General features: G+C 45.1%; 1 protein-coding gene across 1 annotated transcript in view; it reads right to left on the bottom strand.

Moving 5' to 3' along the window:
- Nucleotides 1-327: 327 nt before the first annotated feature.
- FASN (fatty acid synthase) overlaps nucleotides 328-13,133 on the bottom strand; it is a 74,390-nt gene continuing 61,584 nt past the window's right edge. The window contains exons 35-40 of the mRNA XM_038371433.2: nucleotides 5,746-5,934; nucleotides 4,775-5,002; nucleotides 4,093-4,313; nucleotides 3,423-3,521; nucleotides 3,064-3,315; nucleotides 328-2,082 (exon numbers count right to left, since the gene is read on the bottom strand). Of these exons, the coding sequence (XP_038227361.1) occupies nucleotides 1,945-2,082; nucleotides 3,064-3,315; nucleotides 3,423-3,521; nucleotides 4,093-4,313; nucleotides 4,775-5,002; nucleotides 5,746-5,934 (1,127 nt within the window). The 3' untranslated portion in view covers nucleotides 328-1,944. The remainder of the gene's footprint in view (nucleotides 2,083-3,063; nucleotides 3,316-3,422; nucleotides 3,522-4,092; nucleotides 4,314-4,774; nucleotides 5,003-5,745; nucleotides 5,935-13,133) is intronic.

Here is a 13,133-nt window from a genome sequence, read left to right as displayed (position 1 = left end):
GTGAAGCAGGTGCTATGAGACCTATTTTACAGATGGTGAAACTGAGGCAGAGAGCTTAATGATTTGTCCAAAACAGAGTCAGAGCTAAGATTAGGACTTTTGTGTCCAATGCCCACTCTTAGTTTGGTTATACCTGTTTGAAGTATTAAGATCATGGCTACAGGTTTTGATGTTCCAAAATACCATGCATCTTCTTTACAGCCTTCCAACAATATTTGCCAGCAGAAGTTTTGGAGGGATTTTTATACCAAGAAATGGAAGATTCAGGATGACTGACAAATAAGAAGTTGGGGGAGGAAGAGGAGAGAGAAAGAAAAGCCATCCAGCCAGAGATCAATTCTCATTTAATTTTAGGAGAGCCAACGAGGAAAGGACACTCTCAAGAGCAGCATTTTTACCAAAGGTACGTAAAAAATGAAAAAACAGAACAAGACTGACTTGGAAACGTTTTAAGTCAACACTGTGTTTGCATTTCAAATTTCTACACAAATATTTTATTAAACTAAAACCAGTTACTCAGCCGCCATCCACAGAGGGTGGTTTAACCAACCGAGCACCCATCTCAGAACCTGTTACAGTCAGGGACATTCCTACCATTGGACTGCACCAATACTGACAGGATAATCTAGTCGGAGAGCTGGATTATAATGCAGTTCTGAGAGGCACAATGGCGCCAATCTAGTTGATCGTGTTTACTCCCCATGTTTCCTCTGTATCATAGGTACAGCATGAATTCACTGGGTTTTCCTAAAGACAGGTCCAGCATAGCAAAAGCAAGAAAAAGGCGTATTGGATTCTAAAGTGTAAATGTCTTTTAAAAAGGTATCAAATCTTTTAAAGTAATTTGCCACTGAACTGATTACTTGGCGAACATGTAGGATTTCCAGTCTCAGTGAGAAGAGGATGTGTGCACACAGTGATGGCCCTAGGCTTAGCCGGGCCTGGTGCTAAATAAGATATGCAGGGGTGTTAGGTAGATAGCTATAACCACTGCAGAGCTTTGGTTCTGGGAAAGCAGAGGGTCATGAGGATTAGATAATGGTGCTGTCAATGAGGAACTAGGGAGAGTGAAAGTCCCAGAGTTAATTTTTTCAAAGTGTGTATGGTTGAATGGAGAGGCTAATAGTGGGTCAGAAACAAGGTGAAGTGGTAGGTGTATGCTGGGAGAGGGGCCTGAAGTTGCAGGGACCCCAGTACAGGGCCCTGTGCAGCCCGCACTTGTTATGTGCCTATGGTCAGCCATGCGAGTTTATAAACCCAAGTTACTTTAGGTGCCTAGCACAGCAGCATCTTCAGACCCTCCCTGACCTTCCTTTCTCCCCTCTCCCTCTCCCTCTGAAGCAAGGAGGGGAGAGACTCCTGCAAAGATGCATTTGGTTTAACAAAATTGGCAACATCACGTGGTAGAAGGAATACAAACTTCCAAGGTATGTTTTGTTTAAATTAATGATAAATTAAAACTGGGAAGTTGATGCAATAAATACGTAAAATATTTCAAATAAAAAAAAAAGTTACAAGAGCCTCAATGGAATTCTATCCAACTTAACTACAGACTGATTCTTCACAGATCAACAGAAGTCTCCAAAATCAGCTGCAGCTCCCCTCCTTGCTAACTGGGCTTGGTTAATAAGTGCTATCACTTATCCTTTGGAATACTGTTAAGACAACAAAACGATACATAGCACAAGAAAAGAAGTCTACTCCTAAGTTTGTTTTTCATGCCGCCAAAGGGGTAGAAAGTAGCCATGGATGTAGGTCCATGTAGCAGTGTAGAGTGAGAGTGTCACAACACTGGAGAGAGACATCCATCAGCAGGACTTCCTAGACCTGATTGCAGAGCAGATGGGATGTTGGATTACAAGAAGAGTTCCTTGGGGTCTGTCGTAACAAGGGATATATTGCTGGAATTCTCTCAGCCAGTGATAAAAGGTGAGCAGAAAGGGGCTAACCCTCTCGGACGCTGACCCGGGGCTCTGCTAGTGAACTGTGGATGATCCCAATAATTGACTCAACACCAGCTCCCTCCAAGAAGGTACGGTGATCCCCTTCAATGACATGGACAGATACTTTCCCCTCACAGACCTATACGTGGCAAAAAGAGAAAAGAAGAAAATTTTATATCCAGAATTCTAAAGCATTTTAGTTCTACATTCTTGCTGCCTTTGCTATAAGACATGAAAGCCTGAGACAGAAGAGTGAGGTTGAAGGTCTCCTGATTCTGACACCTGTTCCATTCTCTGTTCTGACTAATTTTTTTTTATTTAAATGCTTCAATATATGCACTGTTGAGGGCAGGGCATAGGGGGCCAGAACCTCTACCTTGGGCTCCAGTAGAAATGAATCCATTTTCCCCATCACAGCAAGGAACAAGCTGGTATAGTTGGCTGGGTTGCGAATGTAAACACTTTCAGAAAGATGGCAATTTTAAGGATAGTCTCTTGGTGGGTGGGAACACACCCAACGAACTTTCCTTAAGTGCATGATAAAAATCATATCACACAACACATGGTGGGAAGGGGAATAAATGAGAAGTTCCAAAAGGGAAGAGCATCTGGGCTGTAACAGTTATTTTTAAAGAAGATCTATAAATTCTCTTCCTCTCCCTGCTGTCCTATGTTATATCAAGGGGGAATAATTTTAAAACATGAGTGCACAAAGGTTAAAAAGCACAGAGTGTTTTAAGTTGTCTCTGCTTCAACCGTGCCCCTACTGACTTGTTTGCAGACTAGTTGCTTTTCAGAGCATGGAGTGCACTTTGGGAGCTATAGGAATTAGTGGAAACAACTGTAGGTTGCTGTTAGGAACTGCTTCAAAATTGGAGTGAGACCTTCTCCTGGACCTCAGCCTCCTTTGAGACTGACAGTAGCCTAGAACCGTGCAGCCTCCTCTTAATGTTGTTTTCTGGGGACTCTTCAGTTCTCAGGAAGAGACAGTTGCATTAATTATTGCCCCCAAAGGCAAACATTTTTTGGGGAGGGCAAGAATATGGCTTTCTACCACTTCCTTCCTGCCCTCCAACTAGGAAAGTGCAGCTTCATAATTGGAGCTGTTCCTTATACTAACCTCTGAGAGCTTGTAATCTCCACCCAGGCCTTCTTCATAGTCGTTGTGGGTCTTTGCCCTCAGTAGCGTCACATTCCCATGATACTTGGACTCCGGCACATACTTGTCAGCAGCCTTCAGTTTGTAGTAAAAGGCAGCAGCAGCAAAACTGAGAGCTTCACGATTGATGTTTTTGTGGCTCAGCGTTATCAGATCCACAGCAGCTTTGACACGAGCTTCCAGGTTTTGCAGAGGCAGAAGAATCTCCAGCAACTGTAGATGGTAAAGAACAATTTACTACTAAGTGAGGTGCAACTATCAGCTTCTTCTTGTGTGCAAGAGGCATTTCCCTGTAGCTATAATAAGTGAAGGAACATTACCTTATTGTATTCAGTGCCTGTGAACTGTTGAATGAAGGCACACAATGCTTGAGTCTCTGCCTCAGCCTGATTTCCTGGGGTCAGCTTGGCTTGGTAGCTCTGGAAGAGAGAAAGTGTCACTAATATAAAAAGGGAAGCTGTCTCTTGCTCGTTAGATAAGATACCATAGTATGGTGCTCTGTACTTGACAGCAAGTGACTGAAAAGCTTGGGAGAATCCAAACAGGACAACAAACCCAGAAACCACACAAAGAGAATACAGGTGATCACCACATGGATGTTACTGGGAGACTGACCAATTGTCAAGATTTTCGGGTCCTTTAGAGAGTTTTATGCCAGCCAGAAGGGAGGATGTGGGGGTGCTAGGAGGCCTAGCCAGATTAGGACCCTTGCTTTCAGCACAAGAACATGTTGGAGGCTTCAGAACCTTGAAACAAGCAGGCTAATGCAACCATTCGTTACAGGATATCTGAATCAGCACTTGCATCCCAGTCCCACTCAGCTCAGCTGCTGTTTTACAGTCATCTACACCTCCTTGCCAGCTATTTTTTTTTCCTGGAAGATGGGTCTGTCAATTTTTTAAAATGGCTCAAGTCACATGGAAGGCTCCCAAATCATGAGCATTGGTGAGACAGAGGATGATCTCTGAAGATTCCCCTGGAATCTCTTACCCGAGTGTATGCTGCCACATAGGAGTGGGACCCATCAAACAGGAAGAGGCTGTTGAGTGAATGGGAGGGGTTCTGCTGAGTTTGCAGCTGGGAGCACATTTCAAAGGCTACACAGGCTCCAAAGGAGTATCCTGCAATGCGATAGGGTCCCTCAGGCTGCACCTGCTTTATACAGTCAATGTAATAGGCTGCCAGGTTCTGTATACTGTCCAGGGGAGCAGCTAGAAAGAGGAAGCAAATATGGGAGTTAAGAACAGGTTGAAATCAGAGTGAGAGATAAAGTTACATCTCCACCAGCTTAGTAATGGCTCCATTAGAAACACTCAGCTGCTTTTAAAAGTGTATTTCTATATAGATTATGACATGGGTTAAATCCATATTTCTGACCAAACTAGTAATTGTGCCCCAGGAGCATCAGTGATGAGCAGAGTCTTGTCCATCACTCTGGCATACGGGCCTCCCTGTGAGAGAACACTCTTCCACATACAAGCATCTTCTATTTACACTGATATTTCTCTTTCCCATTTAACTGGAGATGTTTGTGACTTTTCTAAGTGGACTCAGTCATGGGTCACTGAAGCTTGGAGCTCTGCATGCAGAGGTCAGAAACTGAGCCCTCTATGCGATGGTGAAAGCTACCAAGTGAGGTTTAGAAAGTCAAGATGAATAAGGATGCAGATACCTTTTGTGCACTGGAGTCCATAACTGGGCATGCTGAGTCTGGAGGCAAGTGTGTGGAAAACTGTGATGGATCCTTCGATGGGGTGAATGAGGAAAAGAGGGCGTTCTGTGCTCTGTACCTCATTGAGCCGGGTGATTGTTGGCCCTTCTGGATTCACCAGCAGGTTGTTCAAGTCCAATTCAGGGAGCTGAGCCTGGCTAGCTTTCATCAGAAGGGATGGTTTCAGTTCTTTAAAGGAAAGCACATCAGGAGAAGCCAGTTACAGTCAGGATCAGATTAGTGGGACAGGCAGCACAACCCACAGAGAAGTGAAGGCTTGTCTGGAGTAGCCCTCTTGCTCACTAGATCATTAAATGGCAGTGAGTTTAATCTATATAGAAATTCAGGCTTGGTGCCTCAGAGGAGATGTTCTGCCAGTATTTTGAGGAAGGGGGACTCAGAAAGGATACTGCCTCTTCCCCCACAAGCCTGGCTTTGGATTTTGTTGTTTCCTCTGAATTTCTGCCTTTGTCATTTCCCTGTCCACACTGATACTGCTGCTAATGGCTAGTTCATGGTTCACGCTATTTGACGCTAGCTCTCTGCACCCGCATTGCTGATGCTATCTAGGGAGCATTGGAGAGCTGTCTGAGCTTGCTGGAGCTCAGGCAGCAGAGAAATGGAGATGGGAGACTAAATAAGCTTCTTTCCCCTGGCCTTGGGTCTTCAATGAGGGACTTTCCTGCCTCCCCAATAACTGGCTGGACCAATCCACTGGGGCAGCACAGTAATAAGTGGCAGTGCTATGCCCACTTGTTGTTTACAATACTATCAGTTCACACCAGGCCCCATTCCATCACCTGTCACTAAGAGGCTCTCACCATTACATATTGAAAGAGACAGCATGGGAGCCTGTTTATTAAAGGTATATGGACCCCAATGGCTATTCTAGCAACCCTAGTCTCCTCCCAGGCCAAATTCAGATGACGTACCCTCTGCTGTTCCAGACTTGGAGGAAAGTTCTCGCAGTTTATTAATTGTAAGTAGTCGAATCTCTCTCATAGTCATGACAATATCGTAGTCCCTCTCCAGGGTCTGACGCACTTCCACTCCCATCAGGGAGTCCAAGCCTAGATCTGCCAAAGAACTCTCAACATTCAGACTGCTCACGTCACGGACACCTGATGAAAAGAACCAGATGTTTGAAAAACAGACTGATGTCCTTCTACCTTTTGGACTGTTCCTGCAATTATTATTTAACATGGATATTATGGTAGTGCCTAAAGGCCAAGCAAGAGTAGGATCCCATTGTGCTAGGCACCATACAAAAAGAGAGCAGCAGATGATCCCTTCTCTGAAGAACTCAATCTAAATAGACAAGATAGACACAGGATAGGGGATGGGCTATAACACACCAGCAGAATAAATGTCATGGCAGCAAATGACATGTTGGTGCCACGATTTTTAATAATTATTAATTTGTAGGTTTACTTAAGAGGAGATCAGCTACATGGGAAGAAAAGGGAGAGGAAGAGTGGGTGAGGGGCAGGTGTGGAATGAAGCTGAGGTGAAGAAATGGTGAGGGAGGGGGAAGGATGGAGCCAATCAGCACAGGGCAGAAAAAGTCCCGTCAAAACTGCAGAAAGTTTTATAAAAAGAAAAGGAGTACTTGTGGCACCTTAGAGACTAACAAATTTATTAGAGCATAAGCTTTCGTGAGCTACAGCTCACTTCATCGGATGCATTTTTATGAAAGTTTTATGAATGTCCAAAGGACCTAAGGACTCTGCTCCTGCTGCCCCTTCAACGTCTTGCAGCAATTTCTCTTCTCCTCCTCCTCTCCCCATTTAGCATCTTCCAGGGCTCCATCCTCTGTACCATGACCTTCTCTCTCAAACCTTGCTTCTTGGGTAGCCCCATCCACTTCCTTAGGTTCACCCATCATTACCTCTGGGCAAACTTTTCTCAAATGTACTTCACACTTTTGTCCAAGTTCTTATACCTTCCTGGATAGTTCACAAACATTTTGAGCAGAGGGTAGTAGTATTTGTTTATGGCAGCACCCATGATGTGCTAGGTGCCAAAAGAGGTACCTCAGTTAAAACAAGATAATTTTAATTAAATTTAAGAATAGAAAACAGAGCCAAAGCTAAACAGATTTTATGCTGTTTACAGACCACCAGAGAAACTAAAGCATTCATTAGAGGAACTCACTCATACCTTGCCAGCATGTTGGTAAAATGTCCTAGTCACTGCAGATGCAACACCCCTGTTCCCCCAAATCATATCCTCACTGGCTCCCTAGAATGTTCACTAATCACCTCCAGTCCATCCCCCATATCTGGGTCACACCCTGGATCTGATGTTTGGATTAGTTGTTAATTTACATAATAGTGCAAGCCACCATAGATCTATCAGTTCTTGCCAATAGCATCCAGTATCAAACACTGTGTTCCTGGGCAAGCTCATCTAATTCAAGCTCATCTAATTGACGCTAATATCCTAGACCCAGCATAATCTGGATTCAAGCTAAGACATGGGACTGAAACCGATTAGTGGCACTGATGGATGTCATTCCGCTGTCAATGGCCAGAGGGCAGACACCCATTCTCATCCTCCTGAATTTTTTTTTTTTTTTTTTTTAAACACACAACATTCAACACCGCTGAGTGTTCACAGATTCCAAGACCAGGATGCACCATTGGATCATGTAGTCTGACCTCCTTATAACACAGGTCAGAGAACTTTCCCAAAATCATGATGGAGAATCTATCATGAACCTTGGTAAGTTCTAATGATTAATTACTCTCACCACTGAAAATTTACACCTTATTTTTAGTCTGAAAATGTCTAGCTTTAACTTCCAGACAGTGGATTGTGTTAATTCTCTGCTAGATTGAAGAGCCCATTATTAAAATATTGTTCCCCATGTAGATACTTACTGATGGCTCAAGTCACCCCTTAACCTTCTCTTTGTTAAACTAAATAGATTGAGCTCTTTTAGTCTATCACTATAAGGCAGGTTTTCTAATCCTATAATTATGCTCATGGCTCTTCTCTGAACTCTCTCCAAATTTACCAACATTCTTCTTGAATTGTGGGCACCAGAACTGGACCGCCATATTCCAGAAGTGGTCGCACCAGTGCCAAATACAGAGATAAAATAACCATCTTACTCCTACTGGAAATTCCCATTTGTGCACCTCAGGATCACATTAGCTCTTTTATCCACAGCGTGACACTGGCACCTCACATTCGGCTGACTACCCACTATGACCCCCATATCTTTTTCAGAATCACAGCTTCCCAGGATAAAGTCCCCCATCCTGTAAGTATGGTCTACAATTTTTGTTCCTAGATGTGTACATTTACATTTAGGCATATTAACATGTTTGTTTGCACGCAGTGGGACTCCACATGTAATCAATTCTCTTTCCAGTTCTATTCAATATATATACATGCAGCCACTAAATAAACTGCTCAGTCAACATGGACTCATGCCAGCAACGTGCAAATGAATACGTATCTCTTCTTATCCTTCACCACGTGACAATACCTTAAGAAATCAGCTCATGGATAAAAACAGCAGTTTGAAGGTGAATCTTATGCAACCCTGTGTTGCATAAAAGAAACTGAAGATTTCCTGGACAGACTTCAGGATATGCTTCTATGAACACAACGTTTTGAAGATTCAGAGCAGGCTGCACTGCGTGGATAGGAAGATGGTGAAGAAATTTGGCAGCATGTGACCTCCAGAAGAAGAAAGGGGAGCATCCATGTATCAGCAACGCAGGTACAGGTAAGTAACCATTTTCATGTTCTCTCCACAGGTACTAATGCGGAGAGTGGACTAGATGATACATCTGAGGGAAGGGAACAGAAGGAGACTCCGCCAATTGGAAGGCATGAGATGCACTGTCCTAGGGTTGAGGGTTCCACGACCACCGCTCCCAAGAGAATGAGGCGGGTGGTGGTGTTCGGGGACTCTCTCCTCAGAGGGACTGAGTCATCTATCTGCCGCCCCGACCGGGAAAACCTAGAAGTCTAATGCTTGCCAGGAGCTAGGATTCACAATGTGATGGAGAGACTGCAGAGACTCATCAAGCCCTCGGATCGCTACCCCTTCCTGCTTCTCCACGTGGGCACCAATGATACTGCCAAGAATGACCTTGAGTGGATCACTGCAGACTACATGGCTCTGGGAAGAAGGATAAAGGATGAGGTGCAAGTGGTCTTCTTGTCCATCCTCCACGTGGAAGGAAAAGGCCTGGGTAAAGACCGTCGAATCGTGGAAGTCAACGAATCGCTACGCAGGTGGTGTCGGAGAGAAGGCTTTGGATTCTCTGACCATGGGATGGTGTTTCAAGAAGGAGGAATGCTAGGCAGAGACGGGCTCCACCTAACTAAGAGAAGGAAGAGCATCTTCGCAAGCAGGCTGGCTAACCTAGTGAGGAGGGCTTTAAACTAGGTTCACCGGGGAAGGAGACCAAAGCCCTGAGGTAAATGGGGAAGTGGGATACAGGGAGGAAGCATGAGCAGGAGCGCGCGAGAGGGGAGGGCTCCTGCCTCATACTGAGAAAGAGGGACGATCAGTGAGTTATCTCAAGTGCCTATACACAAATGTAAGAAGCCTGGGAAACAAGCAGGGAGAACTGAAAGTCCTGGCACAGTCAAGGAATTATGATGTGACTGGAATAACAGAGACTTGGTGGGATAACTCACAGGACTAGAGTACTGTCATGGATGGATATAAACTGTTCAGGAAGGACAGGTGGGGCAGAAAAGGTAGGGGAGTTGCATTGTATGTAAGGGAGCAGTATGACCGCTTGTGAGCTCAAGTATGAAACTGCAGAAAAACTTGAGTGTCTCTGGATTAAGTTTAGAAGTGTGAGCAACAAGGGTGATGTCGTGGTGGGAGTCTGCTATAGACCACCGGACTAGGGGGATGAGGTGGACGAGTCTTTCTTCCGGCAACTCACGGAAGTTACTAGATTGCAGGCCCTGGTTCTCATGGGAGACTTCGATCACCCCGATATCTGCTGGGAGAGCAATACAGCGGTGCACAGGCAATCCAGAAGTTTTTGGGAAGTGCAGGGGACAATTTCCTGGTGCAAGTTCTGGAGGAACCAACTGGGGCAGAGCTCTTCTTGACCTGCTGCTCACAAACCAGGAAGAATTAGTAGGGGAAGCAAAAGTGGATGGGAACCTGGGAGGCAGTGACCATGAGATGGTCGAGTTCAGGATCCTGAGACAGGGAAGAAAGGAGAGCAGCAGAATACGGACCCTGGACTTCAGAAAAGCAGACTTTGACTCCCTCAGGGAACTGATGGGCAGGATCCCCTGGGAGAATAACATGAGGGGGAAAGGAGTCCAGGAGAACTGGCTGTATTTTAAAGAATCCTTATTGAGGTTACAGGAACAAACCATCCCAATGTGTAGAAAGAATAGTAAATATGGCAGGCGACTAGCTTGGCTTAACAATGAAATCCTTGCTGATCTTAAACACAAAAAAGAAGCTTACAAGAAGTGGAAGACTGGACAAATGACGAGGGAAGAGTATAAAAATATTGCTCAGGCATGCAGGAGTGAATCAGGAAGGCCAAATCACACCTGGAGTTGCAGCTAGAAAGAGATGTTAAGAGTAACAAGAAGGATTTCTTCAGGTATGTTAGCAACAAGAAGAAAGTCAAGGAAAGTGTGGGCCCCTTACTGAATGAGGGAGGCAACCTAGTGACAGAGAATGTGGAAAAAGCTAATGTACTCAATGCTTTTTTTGCCTCTGTCTTCACGAACAAGGTCAGCTCCCAGACTACTGCACTGGGCAGCACAGCATGGGGAGGAGGTGACCAGCCCACTGTGAAGAAAGAAGTGGTTTGGGACTATTTAGAAAAGCTGGACGAGCACAAGTCCATGGGGCCGGATGCACTGCATCTGAGAGTGCTAAAGGAGTTGGTGGATGTGATTGCAGGGCCATTGGCCATTATCTTTGAAAACTCAAGGCAATCGGGGGAAGTCCCGGACGACTGGAAAAAGGCTAATGTAGTGCCCAACTTTAAAAAGGGGGAGGAGGATCCTGGGAACTACAGGCCAGTCAGCCTCACCTCAGTCCCTGGAAAAGTCATGAAGCAGGTCCTCAAGGAATCAATTCTGAAGCACTTAGAGGAGAAGAAAGTGACCAGGAACAGTCAGCATAGATTCATCAAGGGCAAGTCATGCCTGACTAATTGCCTTCTATGACGCGATAACTGGCTCTGTGGATGAGGGGAAAGCAGTGGATGTGTTGTTCCTTGACTTTAGCAAAGCTTTTGATTTAGTCTCCCACAGTATTCTTGCCAGCAAGTTAAAGAAGTATGGGCTGGATGAATGGACTATAAGGTGGATAGAAAGTTGGCTAGATTGTCAGGCTCAACGGGTAGTGATCAATGGCTCCATGTCTAGTTGGCAGCCGGTATCAAGTGGAATGCTCCAAGGGTCGGTCCTTGGGCCGGTTTTGTTCAATATCTTCATTAATGATCTGGAGGATGGTGTGGATTGCACCCTCAGCAAGTTTGCCGATGACACTAAACTGGGAGGAGAGGTAGATACGCTGGAGGGTAGGGATAGGATAGAGAGGGCCCTAGACAAATTAGAGGATTGGGCCAAAAGAAATCTGATGAGGTTCAACAAGGACAAGTGCAGAGTCCTACACTTAGGACGGAAGAATCCCATGCACCGCTACAGACTAGGGACCGAAGGGCTAGGCAGCAGTTCTGCAAAAAAGGACCTAGGGGTTACAGTGGACGAGAAGCTGGATATGAGTCAACCGTGTGCCCTTGTTGCCAAGGCGGCCAATGGCATTTTGGGATGTATAAGTAAGGGCATTGCCAGCAGATTGAGGGACGTCATCGTTCCCCTCTATTCAAACATTGGTGAGGCCTCATCTGGAGTACTGTGTCTAGTTTTGGGCCCCACACTACAAGGAGGATGTGGAAAAACTGGAAAACGTCCAGCAGAGGGCATCAAAAATGATTAGGGAACTGGAACACATGACTTATGAGGAGAGGGTGAGGGAACTGGGATTGTTTAGTCTACGGAAGAGAAGAATGAGGGGGGATTTGATAGCTGCTTTCAACTACCTGAAAGGAGGTTCCAAAGAGGATGGATCTAGACTGTTCTCAGTGGTAGAAGATGACAGAATGAGGAGTAATGGTCTCAAGTTGCAGTGGGGGAGATTTAGGTTGGATATTAGGAAAAACTTTTTCACTAAGAGGGTGGTGAAACACTGGAATGCGTTACCTAGGGAGGTGGTGAAATCTCCTTCCTTAGAAGTTTTTAAGGTCAGGCTTGACAAAGCCCTGGCTGGGATGGTTTAGTTGGTGATTGGTCCTGCTTTGAGTAGGGGGTTGGACTAGATGACCTCCTGAGGTCCCTTCCAACCCTGATGGATTAGAATCATAGACTAAGCAAGCCAGAGGAAAAAGAAACTTTGAAGAGTTCATGGCCACCATGCAGTTTCTTTTGGTTAAAAAAGTCACACGCCCACAATTGGTCAATTCAGTGCGTAGTTTAGGTGTGCTCCTGGAATCCTAACACATGCTACAGTTTCGCACAGCAGCATCTGCAAGTAATGGTTTCTACCACCTCCAGTTGGCTAGAGGACTCCATCCCATCCTGGTGGATGATGACCTTGCCTCTTTTATACATACCTTTGTCAGCTTCTGTCTGGACTACAGCAATGCAATAACTGGGTATGAAGCAGTGAGCCCTTAGGAAACTCCAGTTAATAAAGAACACTAGCATGTCTTCTCAGAAACATGGATTACCATGAGCCCATCAGATCTTGTCCTCCACTCTCTACACTGACTTCCATATAATAAGTTTAAGCTCTCAGTGCTTATCTTCAAGGTGCTCAATAGCCTGGATCCGGCATACGTAAAAGACTGCCTAAAACTCCGTGAAGATGGTTGTGGTGACAACTCTACTCCTCAGGCACAGTGGAACTTTTGGACTGTAAGAATAAGCTCACCTGTGCAGGAGACAGAGCTTTCTCAGGGACCAGTCAGACTTGGGGAACAAACTCCTATAAGAGCTAAGGACCATCACAAACCTCACTCCCTTCCATTCCATGTGCAAGGCACACTTGTTTGACTTGCCTTCTATAGTATAAACAGAGCAGCATGGACATTTAAAAAAAATATCCTACCAAAACACTACAGTGCACACAAAATTCTCCCCCTGGAGAAAGGATAAGAGATCGAATTGCTCAACAGAAGTTAGTCATATCACTTAATGCACTACTGGAAAGTGCTCAGATACACCGATGAGGGCACCATAAGAACCTAGATAGAACAGTATGGACTAGAGGTTTTCCAAACAGATGTTCAAGGAGGGAGAGTTCCTG

The sequence above is a fragment of the Dermochelys coriacea genome, chromosome 14, assembly GCF_009764565.3.
Source record: "Dermochelys coriacea isolate rDerCor1 chromosome 14, rDerCor1.pri.v4, whole genome shotgun sequence".
Lineage (NCBI taxonomy): Eukaryota > Metazoa > Chordata > Testudines > Dermochelyidae > Dermochelys > Dermochelys coriacea.
Note: the sequence above shows the minus strand (reverse complement) of the source record. Positions and strands in the feature narration are given on the sequence as shown.